The sequence below is a fragment of the Brachyhypopomus gauderio genome, chromosome 5 (assembly GCF_052324685.1).
Source record: "Brachyhypopomus gauderio isolate BG-103 chromosome 5, BGAUD_0.2, whole genome shotgun sequence".
NCBI classification, from domain to species: Eukaryota; Metazoa; Chordata; class Actinopteri; order Gymnotiformes; family Hypopomidae; genus Brachyhypopomus; species Brachyhypopomus gauderio.
This window is the reverse complement of record NC_135215.1, coordinates 25,392,082-25,409,733: the sequence shown is the minus strand read 5'-3', so window position 1 is coordinate 25,409,733 and position 17,652 is coordinate 25,392,082. Positions and strand designations below refer to the sequence as shown.

The 17,652-nt window shown below is 40.0% G+C and overlaps 1 protein-coding gene across 3 annotated transcripts; it reads right to left on the bottom strand.

The window, feature by feature from the left end:
• Positions 1–8,443: 8,443 nt before the first annotated feature.
• LOC143514921 (angiopoietin-related protein 5-like) lies at positions 8,444–17,375 on the bottom strand. Of its 3 annotated transcripts, none has more exons than XM_077006699.1 (7): positions 17,171–17,375; positions 12,724–12,790; positions 11,730–11,763; positions 10,911–11,002; positions 9,761–9,878; positions 9,177–9,362; positions 8,444–9,036 (listed from the first exon to the last, which is right to left on the bottom strand). In XM_077006699.1, exons 2-7 carry the CDS (start codon positions 12,778–12,780, stop codon positions 8,735–8,737), a joined length of 789 nt encoding a protein of 262 aa, XP_076862814.1. In that variant the 5' UTR covers positions 12,781–12,790; positions 17,171–17,375; the 3' UTR covers positions 8,444–8,734. The 3 variants fall into 3 exon arrangements, with proteins under 3 accessions (XP_076862814.1, XP_076862815.1, XP_076862816.1); XM_077006700.1 differs by lacking the exon at positions 17,171–17,375 and adding an exon at positions 14,597–14,683; XM_077006701.1 differs by lacking the exons at positions 10,911–11,002; positions 11,730–11,763; positions 12,724–12,790; positions 17,171–17,375 and adding an exon at positions 10,451–10,874.
• Positions 17,376–17,652: the final 277 nt, after the last annotated feature.

Genomic DNA, 17,652 nt, shown 5'->3' with positions numbered 1-17,652 from the left:
TCTTCTGGATCTTTCTGCAGCCTTCGACACCGTCAATCACATCCTCCTTCTCTTTGTTCTTTCTAGCCTCGGTGTGACTGGCTCTGCTTGAAAATGTTTCCAGTCATATCTGGAAAACAGCTTCTATCAGGTAACATGGAGAGAATCTACATCCAATCCATGTAAACTCTCCACTGGAGTACCCCATGGCTCAGTCCTAGTCCCTCTTCTCTTCGCGTACTCATTTCCATAGTGACATTATTTGTTCTCATGATTTCTCATTGCTTTGCTGATGATACCCAGCTAATTATTTCCTTTCCACATTCTGACACCCAGGTTTCTGCTTGGCAGATATTGCTTCATGGATGACTGCTCACCATCTGAATCTCAACCCTAGCAGAACCGAATTTCAGACACCCGAAACACACAATGACCTCACCGTTTCTTTCAAGAACACTGTGCTAACACCATCAGAAACTGTTCAAAGTAACTTTGGACAATCAGTTGTCCTTCTCAACACGTTTCCAAGCGTCATGGCAGAGTTCATCATCCAATTGTGAGTTACCTGATTATCCACCAGGACCTGCTGAGGGGCTGGGTCATGACCTGGGTGCCCACCTCCTTTAGGACAGGACATCCCGGCATGGCCCATACCCAACACCTTCCAGACAGCTGCTACTGGTCATCTTCCCTACATGTCGACATACAACACTATATATTCAGTGTGTTCTAGGTCTAACACACCACACCAGAAGTGCACACTACAAAATGTGTAGACATCCACTCACATCCTCCTGGAGAGGGCCATCTGTTGCCATAAGACACAGGCCAATCACCACCGCAGGGAGGCGCCTGCATACCGGACTAGGGAGAGGGTCTTGCTGTCAACCCAGAACCTGCTTCTCTGACTACACATGCTGAAAGTTGAGCCCACACTACATTGGGCTCTATGTGATCCACAGTCAGGTCACCTGGATCACCTATCATCTCCATCTCCCAAGTCAGCTATACCTTTTGCCTTCTCTGTTCTTAAGCCCATTGTACCCAAGGACTGGAGGAGAAGCGCAGAAGTAGTGCCTGGCAGACAGGTCACAGGTCTTAACTTTACATCCTTAGTGTTCAACCTCCCATGAGTACCAGCACCTGATCCTAATGGAAATGCACTTAATGCTGCTCTCTACTTTCTATGTTCATGTTCTCACTTGTGTTTGTGGATCATGCCAAAATCAACTCATATGCTCTTTGACTTGTGTTTTCTGTCAGTGATGTTTTCTCTCTTTGTTTTGTTTCATTATTGTTACCTTACTTGTTAGTATTCATCATCTCCTGGTGCATCCTTTGCTGAAGTGTTTTTTTTATCTTATGCTAGGCATCTAGTTGACGCTATATATAGATATACTGGCCCTGAACTATGCTGTGATTTACAAACAAGTAATAGTGCCTTCAAGTCAAATCTCTAACATTGTAGGACCAATGTAAGTATTTTATTGTTCAATTTATCTGGCTTTAGTAGGAACTCTGGCAGGCACATTTTGAATTAGCTGAATATATTGTCTTTTTAGGAAGAATGCACCATTGCATATCAATCCTAGAAATAAAAGCATGAGTGACAATTTTAAGGTCTTGTTTTTGTAAGAAATCTAATTTTTTTTTAATTAAGTAAAGTTTATTTATATAGCACTTTCACAGACAGAATCACAAAGTGCTTTACAATGGTGGAGGTATATAGAAAAGAAATACATAAAATTAGATAAACCAGATGAGCAATTTGTACAAAATTAACACAATATACACTGTAATAACAACATTATTTGAATGCCTGCTTAAAAAGTTGTGTCTTTAGTTGTTGTTTTTTTTTTAATGATTCCACAGAGTCGGTTGTCCTCAAAGCCATGGGCAATGTTTTAACTTTTATTTTTGTGTTTTAATCGGAGTGCATAGAACATTCAAGAGGTTGGCTTTGGTTGACCTTACTACCCTCGAAGGTGCATAACATTGTAGGAGGTCACTAATGTAGATTGGCGCCTGACCCCTTAAAGATTTAAAAGTAAGTAGAAGGATCTTAAAATGAAGTCTCCGTTCCACTGGCAACCAATGAAGTGAAAATAACAGCGGTGAGATGTGTGAGCGTCTCCCAGTCTTGGTGAGCAGCCTCGCCACCGCGTTTTGAACTGCTTGTAAGCGGCCCCAAGCTTGGACGCTTGTAGAGGTAATAGTGAGTTACAATAGTTGAGTCCCAAGGTAATAAAAGCGTGCACTAGCATCTACAACTCCTTAAGAGAGACCACATGCCTCAGCTTACTGATGTTCCTTAAGTGATAACTAGACTTGACCAGCTGGTTTATGTGGGAGTCAAACATATGTGATTTTTCAAATAAGACACCCAGATTTCGTACACTGGGGCGCACTGCAGAGGAAGGTGGGCCTAGGCTCTTTACAACAGCAGGAGTAACTCAGTCAGGTGCAATAATCATTGCCTCCATTTTAGCAGCGTTTAGTTGGAGCGAGTTACTGGAGGCCCAGTCCACTGATTGCATTTACACAATTTAAGAGCCTATCAAGATTAATTGTCGCACCTGGAACAAAATACACATACAATTGAATTTCGTCAGCGAAAATATGGTAAGAGATGTTAAAACTCCCAATTAGCTGGCCCATGAGTAGTAGATATACTGAAAAAAGCAATGGTCCCAACACTGATCCCTGTGGAACCCCACAGTACATAGGGGTTGCATGTGACCTATTATCAATGGAGGACACTGAGAAACTGCTCCCTTCAATATAAGAGTTAAACCATTTGAGGGCTGATCTAGTGATACCAACCCAGTCCCTTTGCCTATCAGTCAGTATGGTATGATTGACCGTGTCGAAAGCAGAACTCAGGTCAAGTAAAACAAGCACAGAGCATTTCTCAGCATCAGCAAACATCAGTAAATCATTTTGAATCTTAACAAGAGCAGACTCGGTAGAGTGCTGCTTACGAAAACCTGACTGGAAGTTGTCGTACACTTCATATTTGCCCAGGGTGGCAGTCAGCTGATTTGCCACTACCTTCTCCAGGATTTTGACTATGAAGGGTAAATTTAAGATTGGTCTATAATTACTGAGGATTGTTGGGTCACGGTTAGGCTTTTCAGGATAGGTGTAACAATATTATGTTTAAAATAAGATGGAACACAACCATTTGACAATGAAGAGTTCACTATAGCTAAAATAGATGTACTGATACTGTGAAATAGACTTACAACAGAATGTGATGGTATTATGTCAAGATAGCTGGTGGAAGGCTTCAATGACCTGATCACATTTAGTATGTCTTGAAGTACAGCAGGTTTTAAAAAGTCCAAAATGAGAGATAAACCTGGTAAGTTTTGTAGAGTCATCCAAAGGACAGGTTTAATATTAAACATGATGGCTAGTAATTGCACATCAGACACCTATAGGTTGTGAACTAGGTCTTTTGATTGGACAAGATGAGCAGAAATTGCATCTCTCTTGTCTTTATTTCCAAATCCAATAATTACAGTTTATCTTTATTCAGCTGCATGACATTTTTTCACATCCTGTTTTGACTTAGTGAGTTGATATGACCATTTTGTGAGAGAGCTATAAATCTGAATATTAACTGCATAGCAGTGATAAGATATTTGAAGGTCTTGGAAGATATGGCCAAGAGGTAGCATATACAAACTGAGTAGAAGTGGCCTAAGAGTAGAACCTTAAGGATCACTCACAGGTCACAGGTTTCCAAACAGATGCCTATTTTTCTATTTAAGAATTGTTGATTTAACGTGTGTTATATCTTTTTTAGATATTTGAATTTAATCCCTTATTTATTCAGCTACCCAAATCATCTGAAAAAGTTTAGATTTAAAAACAAAATTTTAATAATTTTCAAACAGTATTTTCAGTAGTTAAACCTGATAGCATGTCACACAATACAAGAGCCTCTGTGCTGTGGTTATATCTTATCCCTGATTGAATGTTGTCAAATCAGCTATTTAGAGCATAAAAAAAAATTGAAGGCCACTTTTTCAAAGATTTTAACAATGAAAGGTAGATTTGAAATAGGTATATAATTATTTAACACAATTGGATATAAATCTTTCTTTTTTCAAGAGAGTTTACCAACTGCAGTTTAATGCATTTAGAAAGATGTCTGACATAAGCACAGCTTTTACTGTGTGCAGTATCTGTTGCTCTAGAGTTAAATCTTTTTTTATATCTTTGGCAGTGTGTGAAGACTGCAAGTGGGTGATTTGAGGTGTCTCACTGTTTCCCTTAAGGTTGCCTGCTATCCCTGCTCAATCCTCTCAATCCTCAAACCCTTTTTCCACCACTAACTCTAGATTCCAGTGTTCTTCAGTCTGAATTTCTGTGCCATCAGTTCTACAACTCCTGCTGGGGTCATATGGTTCTTCACACTGCCTGCTCTCTCTCTCTGGTTCTCTCTCTCTCTTAGCTTCCATTCACCTACTTATACTCCCTTTTTTCTCTGTTCATTCTTTGCTCTTTCCTTCACCAGTGGTAGCTGTGGACAGCTGAGCCACAGTCTGATAACAGATGGAGGATCAGGTGTTTAGGTGCACTCCTAAAATGCATTGCTCTAGCAAGTCTATAATAGATCAGCTGAACATAGCTGAATGTAGCTTCTCCTATTGTGTTTTCAGCCAACATTGTGTTTTCAAGTCAGTCCTAACTCATTTTTAGAGTTTAAGGGCGTACTCACACTAGGGTCTGTGATCCGGGCCCGGGCATGGTTCCCTGCCAAAGCACAGTTTGTTTGTCTAGTGTGATCGCTCCGAACTGTGCCCGGGCCCGCTTGAAGAGGTGGGCCAGGGCACGATTCACTTGGATTCGGGCACGGTTCGCTTCTAGTGTGAGCACTATCCGTGCCCGGGCCCGCTTGGTGCCTCGTGTGATTGGTTCATTTTGCCGTTACTCAAACATGACGTCAGTGATGCGACGCTCACTTTAAACAGTCATGGCGGCAAATGACAAATAGTTGTAGCGTTTTCTCTTCACAATTTAAATTTCCTGGGTCCTTTCATTACGTTTTCACGTTTGTCTACTGCATCTTTAACTATGGCTTGAAATATGACTTAAGATTTATAGATTGCCCTAAATGAAAGCATCATGCACTTGCCTACTGCCTCATCTAATACTGCATCTCACAATTATACTATCTCGTATTACATTTTCAAGTGGACATCATTGGCATCTTCTGTATTAAAGTAGAAGAATCCAAACACAGGGAACTATTGAGAATAGGACAACAAAGCTAATAGACTGACAAAGACAGAGTGGGTGCTAGGAAGTACTGTACTGTGAGGACACTGGGACAAAAGACAAACACAATGAGATGGTAGGGAGGCATTATTTAGCTTTTAGATAAGGCTTTGTATGTATGCTCAAGACAAACAATACTGCACACAGAGGAAGCAGGTAAGCACACGTGTTGGTTTAAAATCCAGATGAGGCGGATTGGTGTGGGTGTGGTGATTAGTGGTGACTATTTGTGGATGACATCGCCTCTACAAAAGTACAAATCACAATTTTAACATGAGATATAGGTATAACAGGTATGTTGACAAGAAGCATGAATGAATTTGAATCAAAGATTGTGGCATTCAATATGGCCACAACAGGGTTCCATTTTCCCCCATAGCTTATGTCAGAATTGGATGAGCCTCTGCCAAACTATTTTTTAATTTTATTTTTTTCGTTTCCTTACTTTTGATATAGCTATAAATGAATATTTACAGGGTGTGTTTTTTTTTTGTTTAACTTAGATTTTTATGGTAGGTAATAACAGTGGTGGACAGTAACGAAGTAAATGTAATTCGTTACTGTACTTAAGTAACATTTCCATGTATCTGTACTTTACTCAAGTACTTTTATTTGGTAAGACTTTATACTTTTACTTCACTACATTTCAAAGCGAAACTTTTTACTTTTCACTTCGTTACATTTACAGAAACATCTCGTTCCTTTTCTATTTTCAAATCAACGCTTAATAAAAGACTATAACCAATCAGCGCTCAGTAAGAGTTTAAGATTTGTACGCTAATTGGCTGAGGATCTGACATGGCTGCAACAGATGGCTTTCCCCAACACCCCTGGCTTTTTATTTAGCCGAATAGTTTAAATTCCTCGAAAAGAAAAATGATTCGTATTCCTTCAAGTGTCTCCTCTGCATTCCGAAGAACACATCGCGGTCATCATTTATGAACTCGCCGTCAAACTTGAAAAAACACATCGAGGTAAGTTCGCCATTAGATGAGTACTACCAACAGGGTGGTTTATATACCCTGGTTAATCACATTGAAATACACAACTTTTAACAGATGCTTTTATCCAAAGCAATGTGCTAGTACCCAAATTGCAATCTGTGGAGATGCTAAGCGCCAGTTTAACACAGGAGACTCCCACATCAAACGTTAAAGCCGGGGACACATACACGCGAATTTGGCCAAGCGAAGCGAACTTCGCAATTCATTCCTATGAGGGAGGCAAAGGCAAGCAAATATGAGCGAAGCGAAGCAAAATTATAAAAATTATTATTATTATATTAATTATTTACGCAATAATACACTCGAGGTTCGTGCTATAACGGGTAATATTGGCACTGCTGTGCTGCGGTCGTAGATCAGCACAGCAGTGCCAATATTACACGTTATAGCACGAACCTCGAGTGTATTATTGCGATTATACCACAGTTCAATTATCGCTGTTTATTGAAAGATTTTGAGTTAAAGAGGACGAGAAAATACGACCTGTTTGGTTAAAAACACTCCGCCAGTTAAAATAGTTCCATTCAATGGCTCGCTGCTAAACTTACACAACACTGGAACAGCCTTACCCAATAAATATTATAGAGGTAAATATACACAAAACAACTGTTGATGAAATTGTATTTATTAAAAATAAAGTACAACAATTATTGACCATCCACGGCTGATTGGAGGTTCGTTCAGGTATCTGTTCAGTCCAGCTCTTAAACCAACGACGCTGCTGATGCTATATAACTCTCCCTTCACGTTTCTGACGGATCCATAAAACGTCGTAAAAGCTGATTCATTTCATTTTGGTTAATACTAAAATCGATTGCAATGTCGTTGCTCTTTAACCAGGATGTAAATACATTAAGAGCCCAGGACGTTTGTTTTACGGTATTAACTTCGTTTCTCTGCATTTCCAGCTCATCCAAATCATTGTTTGTAAGCGTGACAAACCTTGGCTCATTGGAAGAATCAGGCTGGTCATTTATAGCTTCAGCCTTCAGTTTCAGATCGAAACAAATGCTTTCGAAGCCAATAGATTTAACGAACTCCCTGTAATTCATTTTGATAATGTTGCTGCTTGTTTATAGTTGCGCTGTTTGGCCTGTAAACGCTGCTGCGTTGCTAGGTTACCTGTATGTGGCGGAGTAATACATGGAGAGCTTCGGTTACAGTGATCGCCTCTCAGCCAATCGCATTGTAGGGTCAGAACTAACTGGTATAATAATAATTATTAATTATTTGGCCAAGTTTAATATTATGAGTTCAGTTGGTTGGGCTGCACACAGTTCTAGTTGCTAAGCGTCCCTGTCCCGCCATGTAGTGGACAACGTATAACCTCTTCATATACTGTATCGCCTCTTCAAAACTTAGGTAATGCTTCATCAAATGTAATGTTTATAGTGAATGATTTATCAGTTGTGTTTTTATTGATTTTCATCAGTTGTGATGGTGTTATTTTTTATTAGCTTTTTGACAACCGAAATGAATGAAAAATAAAATAATGAAACTTGAATGAATGCTTTTTGCGTTGTTGCTTCAAAAGCACTTGGTCTTAAATATAATATAGTTTTGAGTATTTTGTGTTTGCTAGGCAAATGTAAGGCACTGTTTTGTTGTTCACTTGTTGATCGAGTAGGCCTAGGGGTTTTGATGTGACGCTAAGAAAAAAAAGTGTTTACTTTTAATACTTAAGTATTTTTGAAGGCAGATACTTTTGTACTATTACTCAAGTAAAAAATTGAGGTGAATACTTTTACTTGAGTAATATTCAATGCAATGTAACTACTTTTTTTACTCAAGTACATAATTGCTGTACTTCGTCCACCACTGGGTAATAATGCTTCTGAGCATTATGAATTCAGTTGAGTGTTAAAATGGTTGCAAAAATAAAAAATAGCCATCATCACAAGAGGGTGAGAGGAGTAAGTCAGGTTGAATTAATACCAGCAGAATGCCAACGATCACCGAGTAAATGCAACATTAATAACTGAATAACAATGACAGTGTCATTTATTACCTAAAAAAAGTAGTGACTTTAAAAATGTGCTATATTAGAAAAATTCTCTTACATGTTTGACTTTGAGTTTATAGGCATGTAATAGGCCATTTAGTAGGCAACAGGACATTGTGTAAATAGTACAATTACTACAAATCAGAAATGAGTCAGCTAAACGGGCATATAAATGGGAATTATTTATTACCAGCCACTTTACATGTTCAGTTAATTTCTTTAACAGTAGTTACACATCTGCTTTTCTTTCCAAGACATAATGAAGCAATTTGGTCTTGCATGTTTATAATAGCACAGCATTAGTTGCAGCATAGCAGATGTACATTTTTGGCAGTGACAAAAACAATGACAGTGAAGGAAAGACCTACAAAGTCATAATCCTTGCAGAATTGGTTGCTTAAAATTGGCATAAATATACTGCTGATGACAGATCTCATTTCCACTTAAGAATGTTTAATGTTCACTCAGACTTTATCCTCATGCACGTTGCCTTGACCGAATAGGGCTCAGGACCTTTCCAGGTGTTCCAGTGGAGGCCAGACGCCCAGCCTCGGTTGTTTCTGGCTGGGTGCCACTCGCCACTGAGGTCTGCAGAGCCACAGCGGCTGAACCACCAGCCACCACCACCCGCCATTCCGCTGCAGGTGTTCATGGCTATATCACCAAAGATGCAGGGGGAGCACCCATCATTGTCGCGGTCAAGTGTGCTGAAACCAAAGCCATTCTCATCAATGCCAGCGTATGCACCACGGATGGCGTCACCTTAGAAGCGGGGACAGGAAAGAATTATAAATGGGCCTTTTGTGAAAGGCCATTTTGAATCAGATTCAGTTACAAGAAAATGTAAATGCAGTACCTTTGTGCAGTAAAGTGAAGTGTAAAGTGCAGTTCAGACAGTGTACCTGCATTTCCACTGTAAGCACCAACGTGGAGCTTATAGGCTGTTCTCTCATTGCCAATACTGAAGTTTTGGTATTGGGCAAAGGCATAACCTCCCTCAAAGTCCCACAGATCTACCTGGAGAACTGAATTTCTCTTCTTATCTTTGGTCAGAGCCCATACCTTGGCCAGGCCCAGCCAGTGATCCTCTGAAAAATGAAGTGTTCGAGAGAATAACAAATTCCTTGAACATACATTCAGACTTGTGAAATACATTTCATAACCTTATCATGTTCAGGTGAATGATTAAAAGTACAGTATTACAGTAAATATTTACTAGCATGTTACATAATTCTTCTACAGGAGTTGCAAGTAACTTGGAGTCTACAACAGTTTAAATACCCATACAGACAAGAAAATATCAACACTAGGGTTCACTGTGTGCACAGTGCACCGTGTTTGCAAAAGCTCAACCCTCAAGGCCAAACGACTCTGATATTTATTCCATGACACTCCTTCCAATACAACAGCAAGAACTTGTCAATGCAGTCATAATTCACATTTTAGTTCAGGTTTTTTTGGGAAAAATTCAACAGCCAAAACTTACTCTGAAGCTTTCCAAATCCGTCCCTGTATGATTTCCAGTTCTGATTGAAGGAAACTCGTCTTCCTGTACGTGTCTGAATTACAGTCCACCCCTCATTCTCCAACATCTTACAGTAAACCTGGGGAAAAATGTACACAGCAAGATTTAAGTGGGCTGAAAAATGAACCAACTTTCTTGGTTGGTGGCACTGCAGAAGCTTCTCAAACGGCTTCTTCACTGGACTCTTCTTCCTTTACTACAACGGTGCGCTCTCCCTTCAGTGTCTCCAACACAGTTCCTTCTTTGACGTGTTCTCTCTTCCTGAGTGTATTGAAGCTTGAATCTTGGGGCAATGATGTATGCCATGTCAAGCAGATCATCTATTGTTGGGTAATCAGTTTTTGTTGAGGTATCCCATTACTGTTGTCTTTGTTGTCCAGGTGAGCTGCGTCATCCTCTCTGCCAGGTGGGAACCACTTGTCACACTGGTCTTGTCCTTTGAGAGGACCTCTGTAATGGCACTTTTCTGCTAAAGAATCCACTTCAACAAAATGGGGCTCCTGTCAGCAAATGGTGGTCTCACTCACGAGCTTGTACTTTGGCAAGATATACTACTCCTGAGCAGCTGCAAAGGCCCCGCTGTTTGTTCCAAGGGCGAAGGAGATGGCAGCCAACATAATTTTACAGACACCAAATGCTCTGTCCACTCACTTGTCTTGGTTGGACTGTTGTCACATCATGAATGCAGTTATCAGTGTTTGTTGTGTGGGTTTCTCTTTGCTCGACACAGCTGTTGGTGATACTCTTGGTATAGTAAAGCATTAAGGAGTTCCTTTCACTGGAACTAAATGACCAGAATCAAGTTACATTTTCAATAAGCAACACAACATCTCTCATCACCCTAAGACCCTGTTAAAACAAGAGGTGGAAATTCCAGCTTCAGAAAGTAAGTGTCCTCACCAAGATTTTGCTCAGGCTATCTGGATTGTGTTGGTTCCACTAATTTTACCTGGCTTGCACAAATTAGAAAATCCAGCAATCTTTCTGAACCTAGAATGTCCATCTCTGGTTAAAACGATTATGAAAACCAGGCATAAAAATGTACCAGCATATTTTTTGCCAGCTACTTCGTTTGTTTTCTTTAGGTTAGGCTTTGTTTAACTGTTAGCACCTTGAAAGCCTTTTTGGCTCCGGTTGGCTGTATAGTGTAGATGCCACTTGGTGCACTGGGGGAACGTTGCTTTATGTTTGTACAGTCTGTCCCTGAGAGAGACAGCGAGAGTGTGTGAGCAAGAGAGAAAAGAAGCAAGAGAAGAGGGGGTGAGGTATTCAAAATGTCACTGAAGAGAAGCCCAGTTCCATAAGCACTCCTAGAGTGCGCCAATAGCTCCCCTTTATGGATTATATTTAGTGCACTAGAGATTAGTGAGTTTCAAGCCAGATTGAAGCAAAGTCACATCCAACAAAGTTAAAATATAATGCAATCAAAATCCAAGAGTTTAAACCTAGAGCTCATTTTCAACTTTTGGCAGATGTATTCATTCTGAGCAAATTGAATATTTTAATATTCAATTTGCTTTTAGGGAATCGAGTGACCACTGAAACTCAAACAGCAGAAAGTCACAAAACTATATGGATCTAAAATTTTACACATGCAATAACCTTTCAGCTACATAGCTGGGAGATCTGGATTTCAGCTTATATTCCACATGAGATTACAGCTGGAAATTGCTTCCTCTCAGGTCTTATCCATAGCATAACAAAATGCAAGGTGCACATGTGTCCTTTGACCTACTGTTTATGGCTAGGGAATTGTTGATGCAGATGTCCTATCTATATATTCAACCTCTTACTCCACTGCACATGTACACATTCACCAAAACGCACATAAAATAGCAACCATGCCTTGAATTAAGAGAATTTGGGAGCAATAAGACAATATTATTCCTCTTTTTTTTTTTTATGAAGAGGGGTGAAGGGGGTGACTCACCTTGAACCTCTGCAGACCCCAGTGTTTGCAGCCCCTACAGCCCAGACATGGTTATTTATATGGTACATTTTCTACACTGGTTTACCACTTAAAAGCAGAAAACAGTTAATTAACAATACATCTGAAAAATAAAAAATATTATACAACAGAATAAGAGCATAAAGTTATGCAACAACATTCAAGAGAAGTGCAACACCATTTCTGAACAGCAGGAAAAATATCTAATAAAGCCTGACTGAACTGGTAAGTCTAAATGTCAGTACACTTAAGGTTCTGTCATTCAGTTCCATCCAAGATCATAAAAGCTAGATGCTACTTCTCAGTGCATGGTGTTCACACAAAGATAACTGATGAACTGCTCAAATTATATTTCTTGTGCATATCAGTTATATACTTTGTTATTTTTCAATCTATAGATTAAAAAAAAAAAAAAACAATACCATGAAATCAATTCTGGAACACACTGGAACTTAACTGAAGGCATGCATTTCTTTTGCTCCTGGTGGGAAATCTCACAGCTACATTAGTAAGTAACAATACAGGAAGATTATAAAATCCTGCACCCAACATCTGGAGTCATGCAAAAGGCTTGGCTAGGATGTATTAACCAACCAACCACTATGATCTAATAATACCCAACTTCTATGCTCAAGACACATCGTCTCAACTACCCAGTACTACTAAGAAACTACTGCGATGACTATAGATTTCACACACCCTATGCACACACTAGTTGCTTTAACAGAACACAGCAGCAGCTACAATCTGAAATGGGTTCGACAAGCATCCAGAACAAAGCGCACTATGTTCATGGTCCATTGTCTCAACTGCCAAGTACTCAGACCACCACACAAACCTGGACTGACCTTCAAAACAAAGTGACAAGGACACACACAATATTAATATGTACCATTTTGTAACATTTGTGACATTTGGCATGTCCACAACAGGTGTGGAAAGTATGTGTTCACATCCAGAATTCTTTCATTCTTACCAGGGAGCTGACTGCAAACAATGTCACTAAAAGTAATGCAGCCTGGATCGTAGTCATCCTCACAGATCTGAGATGAGAAGAAAGAGGAAGACTCACTTTAACTAAATTTAATTGTGCAAAGCTCCAATGAATCACCATGGTTTCATAATTTAATATTTACTCCATTTCATCTGTTTTATTCACAATTGCCACATAGACCAACTGTACTTATGAATATATCTGCTTCTGGATCTACCCATCAGCTGTAAAGAAAAGGTCATTTTCTGGGCATTAGTTTTGTATGCTAAAGACCCCATGGTCTTGTTTTCTGGATCAACAGGAAGATCAGGTATTGGCACTGCAGTATTTACATAAATTAACTGAAAATGACCAAAGAGTGAAAGTGTTCATCTGTACGGGGAGGGACATGTGATAAATGTGACTTCAAATAAACCTAAACAGTAAACATCTGTAAAAAAGGTAAATGAACCAGGGAAAAAAAATAAATAAATAATTCCACGATTTTACCTGGTAGACACTACTGACCTCAGCAAGAGAGCACCTTGTCAGTGATTTAATTTCCAGTCAAAACATCCATCACATACAAGTTATTTTTTAGCATCAGGGCCAAAAAAAAAGAAAAAGATGAATACTCAAATATCAACCTGTCAATAGTTAGTCTTTATTGCATCCTTATGCCATTTTCACTATCCCAGTGTTAAAACCACATCTCCACTTCAAAGAGAACCTCACATTCACACAAATCAACTAGACATGTCCCTTGTGCTGTACAAATTTGTCAGCGAATAAATATAACCAGCAAAGAATGCTGTCTTAAGTATTTGCAACACTGGTATGACAAATGTATCCTTGTTTCACTTCCCAATATACCAGAAATAGAATAGAATAGAATAAAACTTTAATGTTCTGCCGAAGCAGAAAATTTTTCTTTGGTTTCACCACCATACAACACAGCAACACCACAACCAAAGTAATAACGATAATCATAAGTACATAAAAACATACACAAACCTTAGAACAAATTAGTGTGAGTTGTTAATCTGTTTGATAGCATTAGGAACAAATGCTCCTTTATAGATCTTTTTTTTCACCAGAGGCATTCTATAACGCCGGCCTGAGGGGAGCACCTCAAACGCAGTGTGAAGAGGATGTGTGGGGTCCCTAATTATTGCTACAGCTTTTCTAGACAAAGCTCTACTATAAAGGACGTCTAGTGACTTTTGTTGCTGGCCAATTATTTTCCCTGCTATCTTGATCGTTCTGGTCAATTTACTTTTATTTAGTTCTGTCAAATGTCCGTACCAGACTGAAATATTGAACACCAGAATGCTCTCTATCAAACTCACATATACCTTACAGAGAATTTTACTCTCAACCCCAAACTCCTTCAATTTCCTAATTAGGTATAATCTCTGACTGGCTTTCTTGCATACACTGTCAACATGATCTGCGAAACTCAGCTGATGATCCAGTTGTATTCCCAAATACCTGAAACACTTCACCCTCTCCACTGATTGGTTGCACAGTATAAGTGGTGGAAGAGAGTTTGTGTGATGTAAAATAAGCTCCTTTGTTTTCCCAGCATTAATTGACAAGTAGCTAGATTTACACCACTGTTCTAACTTCAAGACCTGAGCAGAATAATCAGAATTATCATTATCCTTATAAAAAAGTCCAACTAGAGCCATATCAGCATATTTTATCAACCTAAGATTATATAGTAAGATGTACAAATACATCTTACTAAGACTAGTTAAGGCAAACTGCCTTAAAACACATTTGTTGAAGTTCATAAGAGTGTTAGCTTTATTTACATTAATTGGTAAAAACCCCATACACCCACCAGACACCATCCTATTCATTTAGTACTCACCTTCATGTGTCAACAGAACCATGTTAAAGCAGGGGGAATGTTTAGCTGTCATGATGGAAACCCGCAATCACCCAAAGTGCATACTGGCCGGTAGCAACCCCTACAGAGTTTGAGGAGAATAGCAACTGCAACAACATTTTCCTGCCCCATCACCACACATGACCTCACTTATGTTCCAGTAGGAACATCTGCAAAGGCCAACGGGCTGCCAAATGGCAGCAAAGCCACCAGACTGCCGGTGAAAACCAGGAAGGGAGATTGGGAAACCATCATACCTTTATTGCATTCTTCGACCAGTTGTCGAATTTGAGGAGGTCTTTAACCCCAATAGACCTAGGAGGGCTTTTGCAGTTAACAACAAGCAATACTTCATTTCAGGCTCTCTGGATGGTAAAAAGCACTTCAGCAGCAGGAAATTTCAGATAAGCTTGTTTACAATGTAACCACTGACCACGAGACTAGGGGAAGTTTTGTCTCAAACCAGACAAATTAACCATAATTACTGGATTAGTAAGCATTTTAAAATGTGCTCCATAGATCAGCAGTATGTCAGTGCCATACATAATCGTGTCAACATATGGTAAACCAAACAAAGTTTATTCAAAGTGCTGCAAATTATGAATTTACCAGTATCTTGACCAGTTTAACACCAGGTTTTATGAGAATTTTGGAAATTTGTTCAACACTTTAGTTCAGAATTGTCAGTACATTCTATTATGTCTAGAATAGTGAAAGCATGCTCACCAGTTCAAAACAGCATAAACATTTAAAGAAACATTTTACAAGTCTCTTATTTCAAAGAACAAAGCTATAAGATATAGAAGCTATAGAACGAGGCAAAATCTATACTGTATTAAATATGCTCTTGTCTTCAGGTCAGAGATTAAGTTGCAAAATGTAAATCGTTCTGTTTATACAGAATAGTAAAAATCACAATTTAACATTTTTAAATAGCATACTACTGACTAAACTCACCTTGACCGATTCTTGCGGTCAACAGTATCGCACAACAGAAACAGTGAGAAATTATTGTAACAAGTACTTGACCCACCCACTGACAGCAAACTCCCAGAGTAAACCAGTCCAAATCCCATTGTACATAGCGGCCACATCCACTAGACACCAGACTCCAAAGTTCAGTACACTTACCATGTGCTTGTAGCATGTACATGCTACCCGCCTACTTTACAGCTTTTGGCAATAGTCTCACTGTGGCGAACCATTCCATCTGCCATATTACTCTTAGGGCGTACTCACACTAGGCACGGTTTGCTGGATCCGTGCTGGGGCCCGGTTATCCCCCCTCCCCACTCCCCCGCTGGCCTGCACTCACACTCGCTTCAGCAACCCGGCCCGAGCACGCTTACGTCATCACAACGCCGCTTTATTTGGAAAAAAAGCGCGCTCGCACAACACTATAGAGCTCATGATTCTCTTTTTATTGTATTTTTGGAGTCGTTTTGGGAGTGCAGAAACACGGTGCAAGCACAGATTTATCGATAATTTAACACAACGATTGTCTGCTAATCGCTTTGCCGCTATGACTGTTTAACGTGAGCGTCGCATCACTGATGTCATGTTTGAGTTCCAGCGAAATGAACCAATCAGACGAGGCACCAAGCGGGCCCGGGCACGGATAGCGCTCACACTAGAAGCGAACCGTGCCCGAGTCCACATGAATCGTGCCCTGGCCCACCTCTTCAAAGCGGGCCCGAGCACGGTTAACTGATCCGGGCCCGGGCACGGTTGGAGCGCTCACACTAGCCAAACGAACCGTGCTTCGGCAGGCAACCGTGCCCGGGCCCGGATCGCAGAGCCTAGTGTGAGTACGCCCTTACAGAGATCAACAGAATGATTTGAATAACACATGATACACATGATAAAACATAATGATTTGAGGACACTAATTCGTCTGTCAAATGTGTAAGGTCATTTCTATTGCTTCACTACAACTAGTCCATCAGGCAAAGCCACTTGTAGCAGGTATGAACCACCTCATACGGTACTGAACATTCTCAGCTCATAATCAAAGGGAGCATATACAGAGGTAAGTAAAGCCTTAGCGCAGTCAGAAAATAAAATCGATACCAACAGTGTGGTCATCCTTCTTATAAAAAAGGGATCAAACGAATTTGGAACCACAACATGTATTTACAAACATTGTATGGACGAAAGTATTTCCTGTTGGGTTCAGCTTTTTTGTTCACGTCTGCCCGTACAGATGGCGTAAAGTGCGTAATTAGGCCCACCTGAAGCGTAGTGGTGTTCTTAAACCCAACACAGTTTAAGCCTTCCTTTTGTGTATACACGTCAAACTTGAAAGTGTCGCCCTATATCTTACGTTTTATGAACGTAGCTGGCTACACGACCAAACTCTTGTCCCTGCACTTCAAGAAACAAAACGTGCAGTGACTCACGAAATACAATAAATAGACTCACTGGAGTGCCAAACTCACAGATTACGAGAGGAATTAGCCACAAAAATGCGCCAACCTAGAGGGCTCACATGCAAGTAAACAACCACAAACAAAACCATACGACACGCGAAAAACTGCCAAACATTTATCTTCTTACCTAAAATATGTGAAAACTATAAGGATGTTAGTTTTTCCTCGCTGTCTGTTAGAGTAGTGGAATATCTCCGTTTTCTACGAAAGCAGCAACACAAGCACAAGTCTGTTGTAGGTGGGTTTCTCTTAAGAAACCGTCACTGTTCACAGCGTGTCCCACACATTTTTTTAAAGTGAATGGGAGGAGCTGAGGTGACTAGATTACACCTGTCCGCCTGCGCACACCTGTCGATATGATGAACGAATTAGCCATGTTTTACGAAAGGTGCTTTAAAGGGAAACGTCGCCAGAAAATTGCGCACGCATGTTGGCCACACTACAGCATAAAGTACAAACACCAGCGATTTGTGGGGTGGGGATGGGTTTAAAAGAAGCCTGATACCTGAGCACCAAAGCACAGGTTCACTGCTAATCATTGTTTGGGTGAATGGGAGTGATGGCCCTGTTTTGATCCCATTTCGTTAACACCTCAATTCTAAATAAGCC